General features: G+C 33.3%; 1 protein-coding gene across 1 annotated transcript in view; it reads right to left on the bottom strand.

Moving 5' to 3' along the window:
- The window catches only part of LOC134694831 (BDNF/NT-3 growth factors receptor-like), a 129,863-nt gene extending 121,333 nt beyond the window's left edge, over positions 1-8,530 (bottom strand). Inside the window, exon 1 of the mRNA XM_063555897.1 lies at positions 8,443-8,530. Coding sequence (XP_063411967.1) covers positions 8,443-8,500 — 58 coding nt within the window. The 5' untranslated portion in view covers positions 8,501-8,530. The remainder of the gene's footprint in view (positions 1-8,442) is intronic.
- Between the last annotated feature and the right edge of the window lie 9,739 nt (positions 8,531-18,269).

Here is an 18,269-nt window from a genome sequence, read left to right as displayed (position 1 = left end):
ACCGACCTAACTCAGCGTATTTCGTCCTACTGCATTGAAGCGTGACGGAGGGGAGCATACACTGCATGCATGTTTTGCTATTTGAACACGCATTGTTGCTGGAATATGCCTTCAGTAAAATTCAACCACAACTGTTGTTTTTTTACTCTTTAAATATTTTGTCATTAAACTTTGAATGACTTTATTGACATAAATACTATAATAGAAAAAGTAAATCAGCAACTTGTAATCAAACACACCCACCATTTTTTGTCACTTCACTTGACCCATATTTTAGTTCTTCTCACATTATGAATTTTATAAACTACCGAGACGACATTTAGCATACAAATATTAAAATAACAAATTCCGAAGCGAGAGGGTTGCCTTTTTATTGTTTTTAAAAGATTTAACGTTTAGCACACCCGAATGTAAAAGGTGTACTCGACTTTTAAAACAAAATAATATTTTTCTATAATTCTAAGATAATGTGATTTGGGCAGAAATTCATATCAATTATCTATTTTTCAAAAGTACTTTTTAGTCTTTACCTTTACCAAATTATGGGGCGAGGTTTTTGTTTAAGTATACCTAAACTCATTGTTATTGTCAAAACCATGAAAGACAAATCCTATGAATCGTATGATAGGTACAGATACGTATATATACGTGGTCTTATGTCAGTGAAGTTTAGGCGGGAATCTCAATAATCACGTGATATATACAAATCATGATTTCTTTCGTTTTTCATCATCTAAGAAATATTTTATATTGATAAAATTTATTATGAATGGGTGTCATAGTTAAGGAATTATACTTAGTTAAAACTTGAGTAAACGCATTTAATAAAATTAATTGGTTAGCAACAACCGGTCCCGTTACGTGCGTACGTCGAGTTAGTTACGTATGTCATTTTATTGGAAATCTCTATTATGGGATAACTTAAGGATGTATTCTTCTGACTTTTCAGTCTCGTTCAGTCTCGTTGAAATCTCGTTCTTAAATTATTTCCAAAACATATGATAGAAGTGGAAAATATCAATGAATTTTAAAAATATTATAATCAAACATAACTCTGTGAAAAAATTGTGTATTTACCATGAACGGTTTTTGAATAATCCAGTTTTTAAATTTATGACCATTCAAGTCAGTATTTTTAGTCAAAATTTTGAGAAAATGGGTGAGGGATACAAAAAATGATTTTACAAGAATAATATACATCCCATCTCATTTTGGTCTTTTCAAATTTCTTAGATATGTATTTGTTCAATCATTTATAACAAAAAAGTTGAATTAATGTCTTTAAAATGAGAAAAATCATAAAAATACAAAATTGGCAGTATGGTAAATTTTACACAAAAAAGCATCAAATTATGATAAAACTTTCTTATATTAACACCTACCTATAGTTTTTGTAAGTTAAATTTATTCAGATTGGTCCACTTCATCTTTATGGAAAGTATGAAAAAAAGTTTAATTGTGGAACTGTGATTTTTTTCACGATAATAGCCCAAAAATAGGTAAAAATCGATGAAAAGTGAGAAAATCATCAAAATTGGGCATTTTCAAAGGGCCGTAGCAAAAAAAGAAGCACACTACCATATGATTTTTTCTTCACCAATTGTTTTGTTACAGTCTTATAAACCTAAAAATCAGGTTAAGAAAAAAAGTTTAATTCTAGAAATTTTTGGCTCCTCAGAGGTGTACATCCTTAACCCAGATTTATGTAAATTGAATAAAACAAAAACATTCAAGTATAATTAGAGTTTATATACTATTTTTTTTTCGTTTTACGGTTAATGAGTGAATGCACACACAGGCATTCCTCTCGGAATTTTTATATAAAGGTATATAAGAGAAAAAAAGATCTGAGACGAGTGTCTTGGTATAGACATATCCGTTATTTACAGTTTACATAAGTTGTGAGAAAATACAAAACTGGCAGAAGATTGAAACGGGACACAAATTAAACCTACAATTGCTCGTCAGTGAATTAAGAAAATAAAACAGCTATAGTACATATTATTCAAAGAAAGAAACATATTTAACATGGAAAAACATCCGGGGTTGATATTGCCTAAATAGTCAATAGTGTGTTGATGAAAAAACACAATACATTAAGGAGCTTGATGGTGAAAAACCCAATTTGATATTAACTTGAGGGGTGAATTGGAATTGATAATGCAATTAAAAATCTGTATCACCTATTTACATAAGAAAATGGTGGGTAAAAACCCCAATTTGTGAAATCTTATCTGGAGCTCTGCATATGGTCCGGCCCGTTAATAACCAAACGAGTATTATACTCATATGGTCCGACCATACGCGTACGGTCGGACCATACGCGTATGGTCGGACCATATGAGTATACGCATACGGTCATGACCATACGCTAATGGTCCAAATACTCATATGGTCCGGAACATATACATGTTGAAGGCCGTACATTAACCTATAATGGTTTACTTTTCTTAAATTGTTATTCGGATGGAGAGTTGTCTCATTGGCACTAACACCGCATCTTCCTATATCTATATACCTGTTCAATATATTGAAAATGAAGCAGCTGTCGGGTATTGTGGTAAGTAGATATTCTAATTGTTTTCAAAGTTTCAATGTTATGTGCGCGTTTAAGGTGTGTTTTTTTTTTGGGAGAAAATGAAGGGGATAAGCAATATCCCATATCCCAAAAGTGCAAAACTGTGGTTCTTAATTTCTTTTCTATTGCTCTGGCGAATACTAAACGTCTTTCCTACTTCATTATGGCATAACGGGTATGGACTAGAATTGAACCAGCAGTCGCTTCCCGGTGAAGAAATAGCACACATAGCCACCTGCATTAAATGATTTAAAACAATAATTACTATATTTACAATGTTTTTATTCAGGATAAATCAATGTTCTTTAACAGTCGTAGGGCCAACTGAAGGCCGCCTCCGGGTGCGGGAATTTCTCGCGACATTAAAGACCTATTGGTGACCTTCTGTTGTTGTCTCTGTAATACATTCCCCATTTCCAATCTCAATTTTATTAATCACAAATCTGATGGAGGGTGACACATGCGTTTCCCCTGACAAGTATTGACATACCGAGGCTAGTTCTTGGGACTGTTCTGTATTTTAACATTGTTCGTGTTTTTCCCATATCCAAATTTCTTAAAGCTTGTTCACCTTGCCAATTTTATGATAATATGTAGCTGTTTTCATTAGAACCATTAATAATATATGCACAAAAAGATATGTCATAAGATGTTGAAACGTGATTATATTCATCACCATAATTTCATCGGGTGCTATCAGATATACGTTTTTAGTATCAATATCAATAAAACACTATCCAGTTACGATTAACATCGCATTTTTTAATACCATAATTACGATTATCTTTTTTTCCGAGTTACGATTATCATCCCGAATTTTTCAACGGCAATTTTCAAAGCGCTTAGACAATTCCAGTGCACCGTTACGATTCAAATATGATGTAATGGTATAGAAAAACCTTGCATCTGACTAACTAGTGACAAAAACATGCTACATTTGAGAAAAAATGACTGTAAAGATGTATTCCGTCGCCATATTGGGATAATCGTAATTGCAGTTACTATTATCTCTTTAATACCAGTGACAGTAACAGTGTTATCATATTAACATATAGAGTGTTAAAATCGTTAAAGATAGAGTGTTAACATCGTAACAGATAGAGTGTTAACATCGTCAAAGATAGAGTGTTAACATTGTCAAAGATAGAGTGTTAACATCTTCACAGATATATAGAGTATTGATATCATCACAGATAGACAGCTTACATTGTCACAGATAGAGTATTAACATCGTCATATATTCAATATTAACATCGTCATTGATACAGTATGAACATCGTCACAGATACAGAAATAACATCGTCACAGATACAGAAATAACATAATTCACAGATAGAGTGTTAAAAACGTCACAGATAGAGTGTTAACTTCGTCACAGATAGAGCGTTAACATCGTCACAGATACATAGAGCGTTGATATCGTCGTAGATAGACAGCTTACATTGTCACAGATAAAATTCAACATAATAACATATACAGTGTTAACATCGTCACAGATAGAGTATTAACATCGTCACAGATACAGTGTTAACATCGTCACAGGTAGAGTGTCAATATCGTCACAGATAGAGTGCTAATATCGTCACAGATAGAGTGTTAACATCGTCACAGATAGTGTTAAAATCGTCACAGATAGAGTATTAACATCGTCACAGATACATTATTAACATCGTCACAGGTAGAGTGTTAACATCGTCACAGATAGAGTGCTAACATCGTCACAGATAGAGTGTTAATATTGTCACAGATATAATGATAACATATTAACATCGTCACAGATAGAGTGTTAACATCGTCACAGATAGAGTGTTAACATTGTCACAGATATAATGTTAACATAATAACATCGTCACAGATAGAGTTCTTACATTGTCACAGATAGAGTGCTTACATTGTCACAGATAGAGTATTAACATCGTCACAGATAGAGTGTTAGCATAGTCACAGATAGAGTGTTAACATTGTCACAGATAGAATGATAACATATTAACATCGTCACAGATAGAGTGCTAACATTGTCACAGATAGAATGTTAACATAATAACAGATACAGTGTTTACATGGTCACAGATAGAGTGCTAAAATCGTCACAGATACAGTGTTATCATCGTCACAGATAGAGTGCTAACATCGTCACAGATAGAGTGCTAACATTGTCACAGATAGTATGTTAACATCGTCACAGATAGAGTGCTAACATTGTCACAGATAGAATGTTAATATAATAACAGATACAGTGTTTACATGGTTTCAAAAAGTGTGTTTACATCGTCACATTACAGTTTCAACATCGGTACAGATTCAGTGTTAACATCTTCAAAGATGTCGTGTTTATTTACATCGTCAATTATAAGGTATATATTCTGCATGGGATTTTGGTCTATTGAGAGTAAACTGATTTTTGCAGAGAAAATTAAGTATAGAAAAACAAATTGTTACATACGTATATCGTTCGCTGGCATTCATAAAATTGTGGATTTTACAGTAAATTTTGCTGATGAAATAAATTGACGTATACATTACATTAGAAAAGGAAAACTTCTGAAGTTTTGACATTTTTAAATACTATAACGTCTTGATGTTCTCCAAATGTTATGTGCGTAATCGACGTCTTGAAAACACATTTAAGCCAATAAAGGATATTTCTTAGATGGTCAATTGCTTGATTATTTGTAAATCTTATGTCTACGAACTTCGGCTACGTGTTTCGCCGTTTCTGTGTGTGTTACATTTTAATGTTGTATCGTTGTTCTCATCTTATATTTAATGCGTTTCCCGTAGTTTTAGTTTGTTATCCCGATTTTTGTTGTTGTCCATAGATTTACGAGTTTTGAACAGCGGTATACGACTGTTGCCTTTATTTGTTTAATATTTTTTGTATTGGAACAGGTTGCGAAGAGCACACTTGTTAAACTATAGATGTGAGGTTTCCATGCTGATGAGATAACTATCCACAAGGAGCACATGACGTGATTGTAGGCAACTATACATTACAGCCTTCAACAATGATCTGAAGCATACCGTATATACAGTGAAACTTGTTTACACCGAACCTCTTCGGGACCTATTTATGTATGCGCACAGTTCTCTAGTTACTTGAAGTATTACACAACTTAGGTGTGAACACAGTTCTCAATTTGCTTGAAGTTTTACACCACTTAGGTGTGTACACAGTTCTCAGGTTACTTGAAGTTTTACACCACTTAAGTGTGTACACAGTTCTCAAGTTACTTGAAGTTTTACACCACTTAGGTGTGTACACAGTTCTCAAGTTACTTGAAGTTTTACACCACTTAGATGTGTACACAGTTCTCAAGTTACTTGAAGTTTTACACCACTTAGGTGTGTACACAGTTCTCAAGTTACTTGAAGTTTTACACCACTTAGGTGTGTACACAGTTCTCAAGTTACTTGAAGTTTTACACCACTTAGATGTGTACACAGTTCTCAAGTTACTTGAAGTTTTACACCACTTAAGTGTGTACTCAGTTCTCAAGTTACTTGAAGTTTTACACCACTTAGGTGTGTACACAGTTCTCAAGTTAATTGAAGTTTTACACCACTTAGGTGTGCACACAGTTCTCAAGTTACTTGAAGTTTTACACCACTTAGGTGTGTACACAGTTCTCAAATTACTTGAAGTTTTACACCACTTAAGTGTGTACACAGTTATCAAGTTACTTAAAGTTTTACACCACTTAGGTGTCTACACAGTTCTCAAGTTACTTGAAGTTTTACACCACTTAGATGTGTACACAGTTCTCAAGTTACTTGAAGTTTTACACCACTTAGGTGTGTACACAGTTCTCAAGTTACTTGAAGTTTTACACCACTTAGGTGTGCACACAGTTCTCAAGTTACTTGAAGTTTTACACCACTTAGGTGTGTACACAGTTCTCAAGATACTTGAAGTTTTACACCACTCAGGTGTGTACTCAGTTCTCAAGTTACTTGAAGTTTTACACCACTTAGGTGTGTACACAGTTCTCAAGTTACTTGAAGTTTTACACCACTTAGGTGTGCACACAGTTCTCAAGTTACTTGAAGTTTTACACCACTTAGGTGTGCACACAGTTCTCAAGTTACTTGAAGTTTTACACCACGTAGGTGTGTACTCCTGTATCAGTAAGAAGACGAAAAAGAAGAAGCTTTTAATAGAGCATTTACATTGTTTGGTAGAGAAAAAAGTAAGAAGATGTGGTATCAGTGCATGCACGACAACCCTCCATCCAAGTCAAAAGTTGTAAAAGTAAACCATTATAGGTCAAAGTCAGGTCTTCAACGCGGAGCCCTGGCTCACACGGAACAGCAAGCTTATAAGGCCATGCAAATTACTAGACGTGTAAAACCTATCCAAACGGGAAAAACAACGGTCTATATTCTATAAGAAATGGACATCTCACACACGTTCCTGGAAGGTTTACACTCCTTTTAAGGAGTCTTCTCTTGCATCCGGAAGAAGACGATTTTAATAGAGCATTTATCGTGTTTGTTTAGGCAGAAAACAAGTAAAGTCTTTATGAAACAACATTATGAACAAGGAAGCATGTGAATACCAATCAGTGCAAATAAAAGGAAACAAAATGGAAATCTTGTCACGTAACGAACTGAAAAGAAAGTCCAATATCCATGTGTAAAAGCTATTATCTGATTTCCAAAGAAATTATAAAGAATAATGCGTTGTATTATTGCACCATTTTTTACTAATACCATCATCTTTCGTAATTTAAAACAAGTACACGTGTTCCTTTACGCCGGAAGTGATTTGAAAAAAAACATGGAGGATTGGTTGTCATCAATTTGACGTTATGCAGACCAATAAATATTTTGGAAAAAAATTAGTTTATGTCAATAAGGAAACAGTCGTTGAATTTGTTTAATCGGTTTCTTCAAGTTGTCTTGATATATATTATACAAAGATATAAATCAGTTAACTATTCAGTAACTGATTTGCGAATAGCATGGTTCGGAAAATGTATCGGGCCTAGACAAACTTCAAAGTTCATTGCATTCATTTATTGAATAATAATCGGTTCAATGTTGACTTCGCCATCTATTGCCGACGATGTAAACAATTAGCAAAACACAAGGAGTAGATTAGAAGCTGGTTTTTTTTGTAGAATTTAAAGAGGAAAATTGGGTTTAATCTTATATAAGTATTACTAGAAAAAAATCAAGATTGGACTAAAATTTATCACAAATCCTCAGCATATTTTAATTTGAATTTTTACAATTAATTTACTAACTCTTTTTTATTTGGATGACATGATCTGCACACCTGCCAATGGATATACTAGGTAGAAATATATAGATATATGAAGATGTGATATGAGTTCCAATGAGACAAATTTCCATCCAAGTCACAATTTATATAAGTAAACCATAATAAGTCAAAGTACGGTCTTCAACACGGAGCCTTCGCTCACACAGAACAGTATAATTATATACATGTTCGTCTAATTGACCCTTTATGATGATTTTTGAAAATTAATTGCACATTAAAAAAAATCATAAAATTGAGAAAGGAAATGGGAATTTGTCAAAGGGACAACCCGACCATAGAGCAGACAACAGCTGAAGGCCACCAATGGGTCTTCAATGTAGCGAGAATTCCCGCACCCGTAGGTGTCCTTCAGCTGGCCCCTTAAAAATATTGAAACTAGTACAGTCATAATGGACGTCATCCTAAACTCAAAATTATACACAAGAAACTAAAATTAAAATTAATTCAAGACTAACAAAGGACAGAGGCTCCTGACTTGGGACAGGCGCAAAATTGCGGCGGGGTTAAACATGTTTATGAGATCTCAACCCTCCCCCTATACCTCTAGCCAATTCAGAAAAGTAAACGCATAACTACTTACCTTTGTCTTCTTCACAACTTCCGTCTTTTGTCAGTTTGTGTAGATTATATATGCACATGCAATAACCACTATCCAAACACGTGGTATCGTCGACCCCACAGTCGGAACTTGACGTACATGTTTTATATTCTGAAACAAACGGAAGCAGTTAACGATAATCGTCCTGAATATTTAAAAGATTAAAAAGAATTGGCCCTTTCAAGATCATTAAAGCCGCATTGAATGAGGAGCAGATTTTTATTTTTCAGAAGTGAAAATGATTTGAAAAACAGAGAAAACTTCATTGAAACAGAGCAGTTGCTAGGATACATGCAACAGTTTTCCCGTACTTTTGAGCAATTCCCTCTCTGTAAAAATAATCTGCTCCTTTTAATATATGGCCTCAGAACACAATAAGTCTCCCTCTTGGCTACAATGCACTTTTTTTTTTATTAAAGTCAAATTGAATTTAAAAATTTGCACCGCTTCAAACATGAAATAAATTTAACTGCTTATATATAGACCATCATTATTCCAGGACAATCCATTAGTGCTTTTTCTTTTGAGAGCCCTATTGACATGCCAATAGTAGGATTTGGATCTTGCATACATGACGAAGGCTAATTTCTACCCTACTTTCATTTTGGCCAAATCACTACTTTCACTTTCAAAAATAATTGTTTTCCACATGTTTTACTTATTTCAATATATATGCTACTGTAAGGACCACTTTTTTAAATTAAATAGACTAAGTAAACATTTCAAAGATAACAGTAGAGCGATTACCTAGGAAGAAATACCTTATATAATAATTAGTAACTATATTCCTGGAATTAATTGTGATCTTAGGCCATATGTTTTCAGTTTAAACCACGACGTTTGAAGTTATTGATTATTGATTTGCAATTTTCTGCAATGTTTTTAATACCTCACTTAATAACGGGGTACTTAAACAGTTATAGACTAATAGGCAAACACAAAGAAAAGAGAAAAACTGCAACCCAAATAAAAGAATACGGAAATGCTGACCCCCAATACTGACTCTCTTTAGAAGTTCCATTGTTCATCAAATAGAGTGAAGGTTAATTACATACGTTGGTTCTACATTCTGAATTTAAATCAACAAAAGTTTGCCGATTTTCAAATCGCATACAAACGTTACAAATCATAGTCAAACACAAAAACTGAGGGAATCACCCTTCGTCTCAACTCGACCGATTCCGGATAGAAGGAGAGTAGCGGATTCTACCGAAGATTGCCGATTGAGGGAATTGCATGAAACCCAAACCATAGAAACACCCAATATTTATTGACGATCGTTAATTTAGAGATCGGACGAATATCCTGGTATCTAAAGATCTAAAACCTTGTCGCTATCCATCAACAAGTTCGTGATGGAGTTTTTTCATGGCTCGTGTGTGCCTTTAATTGTTTTTTGTCTTTTATATGTTTAAGTTAACATTGAACAAATTTGATCTGAGAATGTCTCCCTGAATGTATCAACTATTCCGTAGTGGGATTTACGGGAATTCGCCGACATATTTTTCCGTTTTCAAAGTGACCTTAGCTTGACCCTTGTTGTAAAAATCCGGTGATCGCAATACGCATGGATCGGCACGTCACTGAAGTAAACTGTTATTTGATTGTACATATTCTACACGCGCTCAGTATACATGCTTCTGTGTTGCTTGTTTACTTGAAGGCGACAATCGGTTAACTACAGCTTCAGAATACGATAATAAATGAGCTGCCATATTTTAACTTCATAACAGACAGAGAGAAAAAAAATGTCGATTGTGCGACATTTGTGCATAAAAAATGATAAAATCGTGCACAGAAGACTAAGTTTATGATATATAGTGAAATCTGATTAAACCGAACCCTGAATAAACAGGTTTAGTCAGGTTTTACTATATACGTGCAGAATTGGTTAACCGTTCTTTTCCACCAGTCATTCGTTCCATATGACTTTAAATACACCCCTGTATATTTATGATACGGACATAGAATAATTCCAATTCTTTTTTTACCGTTACAATATGTAAGAAATAAACATGCGAAATCCATCTCTTAGACTATTTAATATATTGCCATTCATTAAAAATCCGTTTACCCTGTAAATATCAATTTTAAACATTTAATGTCATCCCTATATTCCGATTCAGGTATTGCTTATCTATTCTTGTTTAACTTTATCCTGTTATTATTATTCCATCATTTTTTAAAATTATGATACGTATCAGTATAATGTCATAGCCATGAGCAATGTGAAACCGCAAAACAAAATCCGAGAATGTTTTGACAAAAATGACGCAGCATAAAACCATTAGTTAAATAATATCTCAAGGACTTTTATATTCAGACGTAAGGCGATTTACTTCATAAGAATACGCATAAAACGACTTTCCCGCTGTTTCGATGCAGGCTATGGAATTACTTTAATAAAGACGACTATACTTACACACAAAGTTGATAATGTCAGTTGTCAAAATATAAATGCAGGTGACATATATATATACACTATTTTTAAGGGAGAAACCATTTAAGGTCAAGTGGGAAATGGGTGAAGGGTGAAGGGTGGAGGTGGTTTTTACCAATACACCACTGTATATTTGAGATACTGATATGAAAATTCTTTTATAACTGCAAATTGTTAAGCAATATTTTATCTTTTGTCGTGAAATACAGTTTAACCCACAAACATATGAATGTACAAAACAATGTATTCCATAACTCATCTGTTAATTAATGTATCCTTATCTAACTCATCCTGTTATTAAGTTTTTATTATTTTTTTTAAATTACGAGCCGTATCAGTTTAATGTCATAGCCATGAGCAAGTTAAAACTGCTACGCAAAATCCTACAATGTTTTAACATAAATGACGGTGCTAAATATCACAATAACATTTTTTGTCAGACGTAAGGCGATTTACTCCATATTAAAACGCACAAAAGAGTTTCCGTACGATGCAGACTACAGAATGTCTTTAAGCAATACCGACAGTGTATTTTCAGACAGTTTTGATAATGTCAGTTGTCAAGTCCGTGCACGTATCAACTCAAACGAAAAAAACTGACGACCGGATTAGATTTTATAAAAAAAAAGATATATAATTATCTATGAATTTATCAAAAAATTACAACTATCAAATTATTAATTCCTTAATTGGACAGGCTCTTACCGTAAAATGGCGGGGTGAAAATTAGTTTGAAGGCAACAACCCTCCATTAACTTGGAACAGTTGTGAAACTTTACAACATAAGACACATTTTGTATGGATTATACAGTAAAACCATCATTGTGTGGTTAAAAGCTAAACTAATTGATAGAATTTTAAAATAAAATACGAGAAGATAGTTTTTAGTAAAGGCTTTGGGAATATTAAAAGAAAGGTAATGATACTGTGTCTAAATTACAAAATAGCTAAATTCCATGCAGATTCCTTCAGAAAATGTACAACGACAGAGTTACCTCCCCTTAAAATGCCTTTTCAAAAACATTAATAAAAAAAGAAATAATAATCTACTCTTACTTGTAAAAAATATAAGTTAGACTCTTATTAATTTTTTCTTTAAAATGCAAATTCACATCAGTTATATCTGCATTCCTGCATAAAATTTTGCTAACTTGAATGAAAATCTGGACCTTAGATTCTCTATTTTTTACAATCCAAGATGGCGAAAGACATCTTAACTCATCAGATAACGATACAGATATCTACAAAATTTTATTTTACTCGTAATGCGTTTTACTTAGGTTTTATGAAAGCGTTTTTAACTATTAAAATTGATATCTCTTACACAAGCTATTGTTGTATATGTAACAGCAAACAATTTGAAAACACAACTGTAAACTAGTAAGTCGTACTTTGATAGAATAACTTTATAGCCATCTCCGTCCATGTCATTTTATATGCAATTAATTACGAGTCCCCAGAGCGAATTTCTGCGGTGAAATGAACGAAGTCGGTAATATTGATTGATTACGATTTAATAAAAATAAACTCATCGTAAAGTTCTTATTTGAAAATTGTATTGTCTTCCAAAGTCGATGTTTTTGTCACTGACAAGTTGAATTGGCTTCGAATAGAAATCGTAACACTGATAAATTGTGATTTATGGAAATATATTTATCAAAATGTTCATATTTTTGAAATTGTATTGTTCTTTAAATTTGATGGTTCGTCTACTGTTAAGTTAAAATTGCTTTGAATTTTGGTACATTGATAAATTGTGACTCATTGACAAAAATTCATCAAAATGGTAATATTTTTTAATTGTATTGTCCTGTAAATTCGATTTTTCGTCCACTGTTAAGTTGAATTTCCTTCGAATTTAGGTACTAGTATCACTGATAAATTGTGATGTATTACCATACATTTATCAGTATGTTAACGCTTATATTTAAAAAAAAAATTGTTCTTTTGTAATTGATTGTTGGTCGCAAAATGTACAGTGGCTAATATTTCATGGATGTGAAAGACAACTATTGTAAAAGAGGGACAAAAGATACCAGAGGGACAGTCAAACGCATTTCAAATTCTCAAGCACACTGTCCCGTCCTTTTTTCATATTCATTCCAATTGTCTAAAATTTACAATCGAAGCTGTTACAATAAATGAATGTCACCTATTAAATTAAACTATTTACCGGATTTGTTATAACATAAACAACACGACGGGTGGCACATGTAGAGTAGGATCTGCTAACCCGTCCGCAGCACCTAAGATCACCCCTAGTTTTTGGTTGGGTAAGTGTTGCTTATTCTTTGGTTTTCTATGTTGTATCATGTGTACTATTGTTTGTCTGTTTGTCTTTTTCATTTTTAGCCATGGCGTTGTCAGTTTATTTTCGATTTATGTTTGACTGTCTCTCTGGTATCTTCCGTCCCTCTTCTTATTTGATACAAATGTAAAACATTTATAAACGATGTGTATAAGTACAGTGCGCGATATTAGATTGTAAGAATTCATTAAGAAATATTTAAATTGGGATAATTGCTTCCAGAAGTAGCGTGGTTGATTTTTTTGGAAACGATATCATATGACACCGGTGTTGTTTTTCATCTTATTGTGTTTTTTCTCTGCATTGCCTGTAAGTTTTGATTATGACCTTTTCTAATTTGATTTAAAAACATCTTTCCTTCCTCAAAGGATTAATATAACATGAATGTAATCTAATTATTACAAACGATAATTAAAAAAATTGAACAAGGAAGAAACGGTGTGTAAGGTCGACTAACACCACAACAGTGTCCTAGACTAAGGTCAATACGTCATTGAATTACAGCCCAAGGTCACGACGTCATTAAAGGCATGACTGTATTTCTTTTGCAAAAAGCTGCAGTGTTTCTAGAAGGTTCGAAGCTAGCTGCAAACTTCTGCAAACATTATTCAAAGGGTTACTGTAAGCCTTTTGTTTGAAGCAAACCTGCAGCAAGTTCGCTATAGACATGCTGACAACATTTCAGTTTAAAATGTAAGGGAAAGGTTAGAAATTAGCACTTCGGAAGCTGTTCAAAGATTTCAAGAACCCTTTACATAAAATTGTCCATAATTTTGAGTTCGAGCTGATGAAGTTTTCTATAATTATGATATATTTCGCCCAACACTTGTAAAACACACTGTACAAATATTATTGTCTAAAAGAAATGTACTACGAAATAAGTGTGTTTTTGTTCCGTACGGGGGAATTCGCATTCAGAATATTTTTTTTTTGTCATCTGCCTAACCAGCTTCATCAAATTTGAAATTAATATTTAAAAAAAAAAAATAACCCACCCGGAAGTCGTTCGTTCCTTAATACATGTAGTATTTGTCGGAATAGCAAATTAATACTGAGTGTTTTGTGAAAAGCTTAAAAAATGTTCCTTGAAGTTAATTTGTAAAAAACAGAAAAAAAGAGAAAAATGTTTTAAGCGAATACAGATTTTTTTTGGAAAAGCTGGTTGAATATGTACCTTGAAGTTAATTCCTTTAAAAACAGAAAAAAAAGAAAAATGTTGTTAACAACTTTTCATCATTATTTCCCCCCTGTAAATTAGGAACATGTGCATAGCCATTACGTATCGGCATTTGTAATTAGTCTTAATCAGTCTGCTTCATTAGTATGTTTTTATATCATTCCGGTTCATTAACAAGCTCTAAAACATGACGCCCATGACATTGCTTAGATAATTAGAAACGTATAAAATGCAACTCATTTCAAACACGCTATACTACTACAAAAAAAAATCAATTTTACTTTTTCCAACTTGCGCACTACAAAAATGCATACCACCACATGTATCTTCCTGTTAATGAAGTATATGGACTCCGACTTCTCTTGAACTGAATTTTACTACAGTATTGTTATGCGTTTACTTTTTCTACATTGTCTAGAGGTATAGGGGGAGGGGAAAATCTTTAAAAAAAACCTTGTTTAACCCCGCTGCATTTTTGCGCCTGTCCCAAGTCAGGACTCTAGATGGCATGTACAAGCTGATGAAACATATATAGGGGCCACCTGAAGGACGTCTCCTGGTGAGAGAGTTTCTCGCTACATTGAAGGCCCATTGGTGGCCCTCGGCTGTTGTCTGCTCTATGGTCGGGTTGTTGTCGCTTTAACACATTCCCCCTTTCCATTTCCAATTGTATGAAAACGCTTGTCAGAGTACAGTCGCATGCACTTAACTTTCAATTTAATAGAATAAGATTGTGTCTTTATCTGCAAATAACTTTGACTACTACCAATAATGTGTACGTATTTGTACGCTGTAATTTCAGCATATTTCAATATGTTGTATGTATTACGTTCATCCATTTTCTAACTGGTTCAAGTAAAAATAATCTCTTACAAAAACGAACAACGACAATTAATAAAAACTATATTTAATCAATATTTTTAATATTGCTATGTCTCTAGTGCTGATGAGCTGATAGAGTTGAAAAAGAAGTCGATTTTAATAAAAATAATAGTTTGATTAAGTCTGTATCTTTTCATCAATTATTGACAAAAAATCGCTGTTTTCATTCAGAAAAACATGCTGAATGGTGAATTAAAAAGTTGAATAAAATATAGCTTTTCATTGTATAGCAATGTCTTAATCATCTTTTTCTGTCATCTTTATTTTTCTTGTGAAGTTTTTTTTTTATTCATTCCGTATCTAGCAAATTAATAAATGGTCTGTTGTGAATGAATAGCATACATACACAGAGACAGAATAGCGACTGATGGGTAAAATATGCATAATAAATGAAAAAAAATAATAAATGAAAAATAGGTCAAAAATGAACATAGAAAAGTAAGGAGCTAAATTATAAAGAATATAGAAAAATTGGCAACAAATAAAAAGAATATTAATATAAATGACATTTAAGATGAACACAATTGGTAAAATGAAATGCATTTGTAAAACTTGGAAGTTACGACCCAATATTGTTTTACTGTGGGATATACGACAAATTATTTGTGCTAGTTTTAATTTTCAACATATAATTCCTAATAGTAGCAATAAAGTATAATTTAAGACGCCATTTTACCTGAAGTTACGTTTTCAGGAAGTGCACTCTTGTATAATGAGACATTAAGTAATACCATAGACATTTATGTATAAAATTATAGTCCTGAAACTGGCATGACCGACTTACCAATTTTCGTTGATCGCGTGACACAGGCAAACCACGCGAATTTAAATGTTTAACGAAGTATACTATTTGCCTTTGTAATGCAGCATTTGACAAAACCACGAAATCAATATCATCGAAGATGCAAGATTTCCTCAATCCACGAAAATTGATACCTACGAAAATAATTGAGTCCACAGTATTTGGAGAAAAAATAGAGCAGAAAAAAATACTGAGGTGATCATGAAATATCAATTATAGGCGGTTTAATAGGCAAAAACAAAGAAAAGATCAAGACAATTAATTACAGACTATAGAAATGAAATCCCCGTAGCAAGACTCTTTTGAAAAGTTAGTTTTTAGTTAATATATAACCTCCCTCTGAGGTACACATTCAACTTGATAAAGTGCGTTTAATGAAATGGCAATTAAGTGGATATGCAACTTTAATCACAAAAAACACCAAGTTACGATGCTGATTATAGATAAGGGCGTAAGTTATTTTCTATTCTTATCAAAGGGAGATAAGCCAAGTTTATTTTTATTCATTACCAGTCGAATAAAGTAAAAATAGTTAAATAATACAATAAGAAAGAAGATGTGGTACGATTGTCAATGAGACAACTCTTCAAAAGAGACAAACTGACGCAGAACATATCAACTGTAGACCACCGTACGGCCCATAACAGTGAACAAAGCATATATTGCATAGTCAGCTATAAAAGACCCCGAAATCAAACTCCCGACGTAAGTTGAGGAGAAAACGACTTAAACATAAACACCAGTCTAATAAACACTACATTGAAAACTATAAACAGACCAACACGAACTTTAACAACAAACGGTGAACGACGTTCACCTCTTGTCCTCTTATACTGTAGATGAGATTTTGAATACACTCGTGCAATCTTGACACAATCACAGTGGCGGATCCAGGGGTTGAACCCCCCATTTTTTGACGATCAATGCATTTGAATGGGGACATATAGTTGGAACCCCCCCCCCCTTTTCAAATGGCTGGAGCCGCTACTGCACCAAGTATTGAATTGACATTTTTGAAATCAACAATAGATGTTTAGGAGATGAGTACTGCTGATGTCTTCATCAACTAATTTGTATTTTCAAAATGAAAATAGAATCAATTTAAAACATGCAAACATCAGAGAAACATTTGTGGCCCCAAAAATACGATTAATAAAATTTTTAGTTGAATCTATATATAGCTAAGCGAAAAGTTAATTGTTATACATGATGAGTCTAGATCATTTGTACAGTTTAGTTTATAGACTGATATATTCTCTGAAATTAAGCGCCAGCTACATTTGTAACATGTTTGACACCGCCTCGTACCGCATTTCCCTGGTAAGTATAGTTTGTAATACAGTGAAACCTGGCTAAACCGAATCCTGCTTAAACCGAAAACCTGTATTAACCAAACATTTTCTAAAGCACCGTCATATCAAATTGTATGCGTTGTGAACATGATAAAACCGAACATCAGCCAAAACCGAACAAAATCTTAAGTCCCGACGAGGTTCGGTTTAAACAGGTTTAACTGTAGTATGATGTTTGTTTTTTTGTTTTTCTGTTTCATTTTCTCATAGTAAAAGCCGTATTTGGACTACATCTGTCTAATTGTTACCTTTTGCCTTATTTGATTTCTAGTGGATATTTTACTTAGTAACTGTGCATTAACATTCAGATATCGCAAATCAAATTTATTCGTTCATAGTGTATTAATTTACGTTTTTTGATGGAGTTAAGCTTGCTAATTGATATTCTATTGTATGTTTTCTTTGTTGTGATGTTATGCTATTGTTTCAGAAAAAGGGAGAAGGTTTGGTACCATTAAAACGTTTAATCCCGCTGCAAATGTTTGCACCTGTCCTAAGTCAGGAATCTGATGTACAGTAGTTGTCGTTTGGTTATGTAATTTATACGTGTTTCTCGCTTCTCTTTTTTTATATAGATTAAACCGTTGGTTTTCCCGTTTAAATGGTTTTACACTAGTAATTTTGGGGCCCTTTATAGCGTGTTGTTCGGTGTGAGCCAATGCTCCGTGTTGAAGGCCGTACATTGACCTATAATGGTTTACTTTTATAAATTGTGACTTGGATGGAGAGTTGTCTCAATGGCACTCACACCACATCTTCCTATATCTATTAACTTCCTTATCTTAATATAAAGAACCTGTTAATTTTATTCTTTTCAGAACTATGTCTGCTGCTATAACGACTGCTGT

Source organism: Mytilus trossulus, chromosome 13, assembly GCF_036588685.1.
Source record: "Mytilus trossulus isolate FHL-02 chromosome 13, PNRI_Mtr1.1.1.hap1, whole genome shotgun sequence".
Lineage (NCBI taxonomy): Eukaryota > Metazoa > Mollusca > Bivalvia > Mytilida > Mytilidae > Mytilus > Mytilus trossulus.
This window is presented reverse-complemented; position numbering and strand designations above follow the sequence as displayed.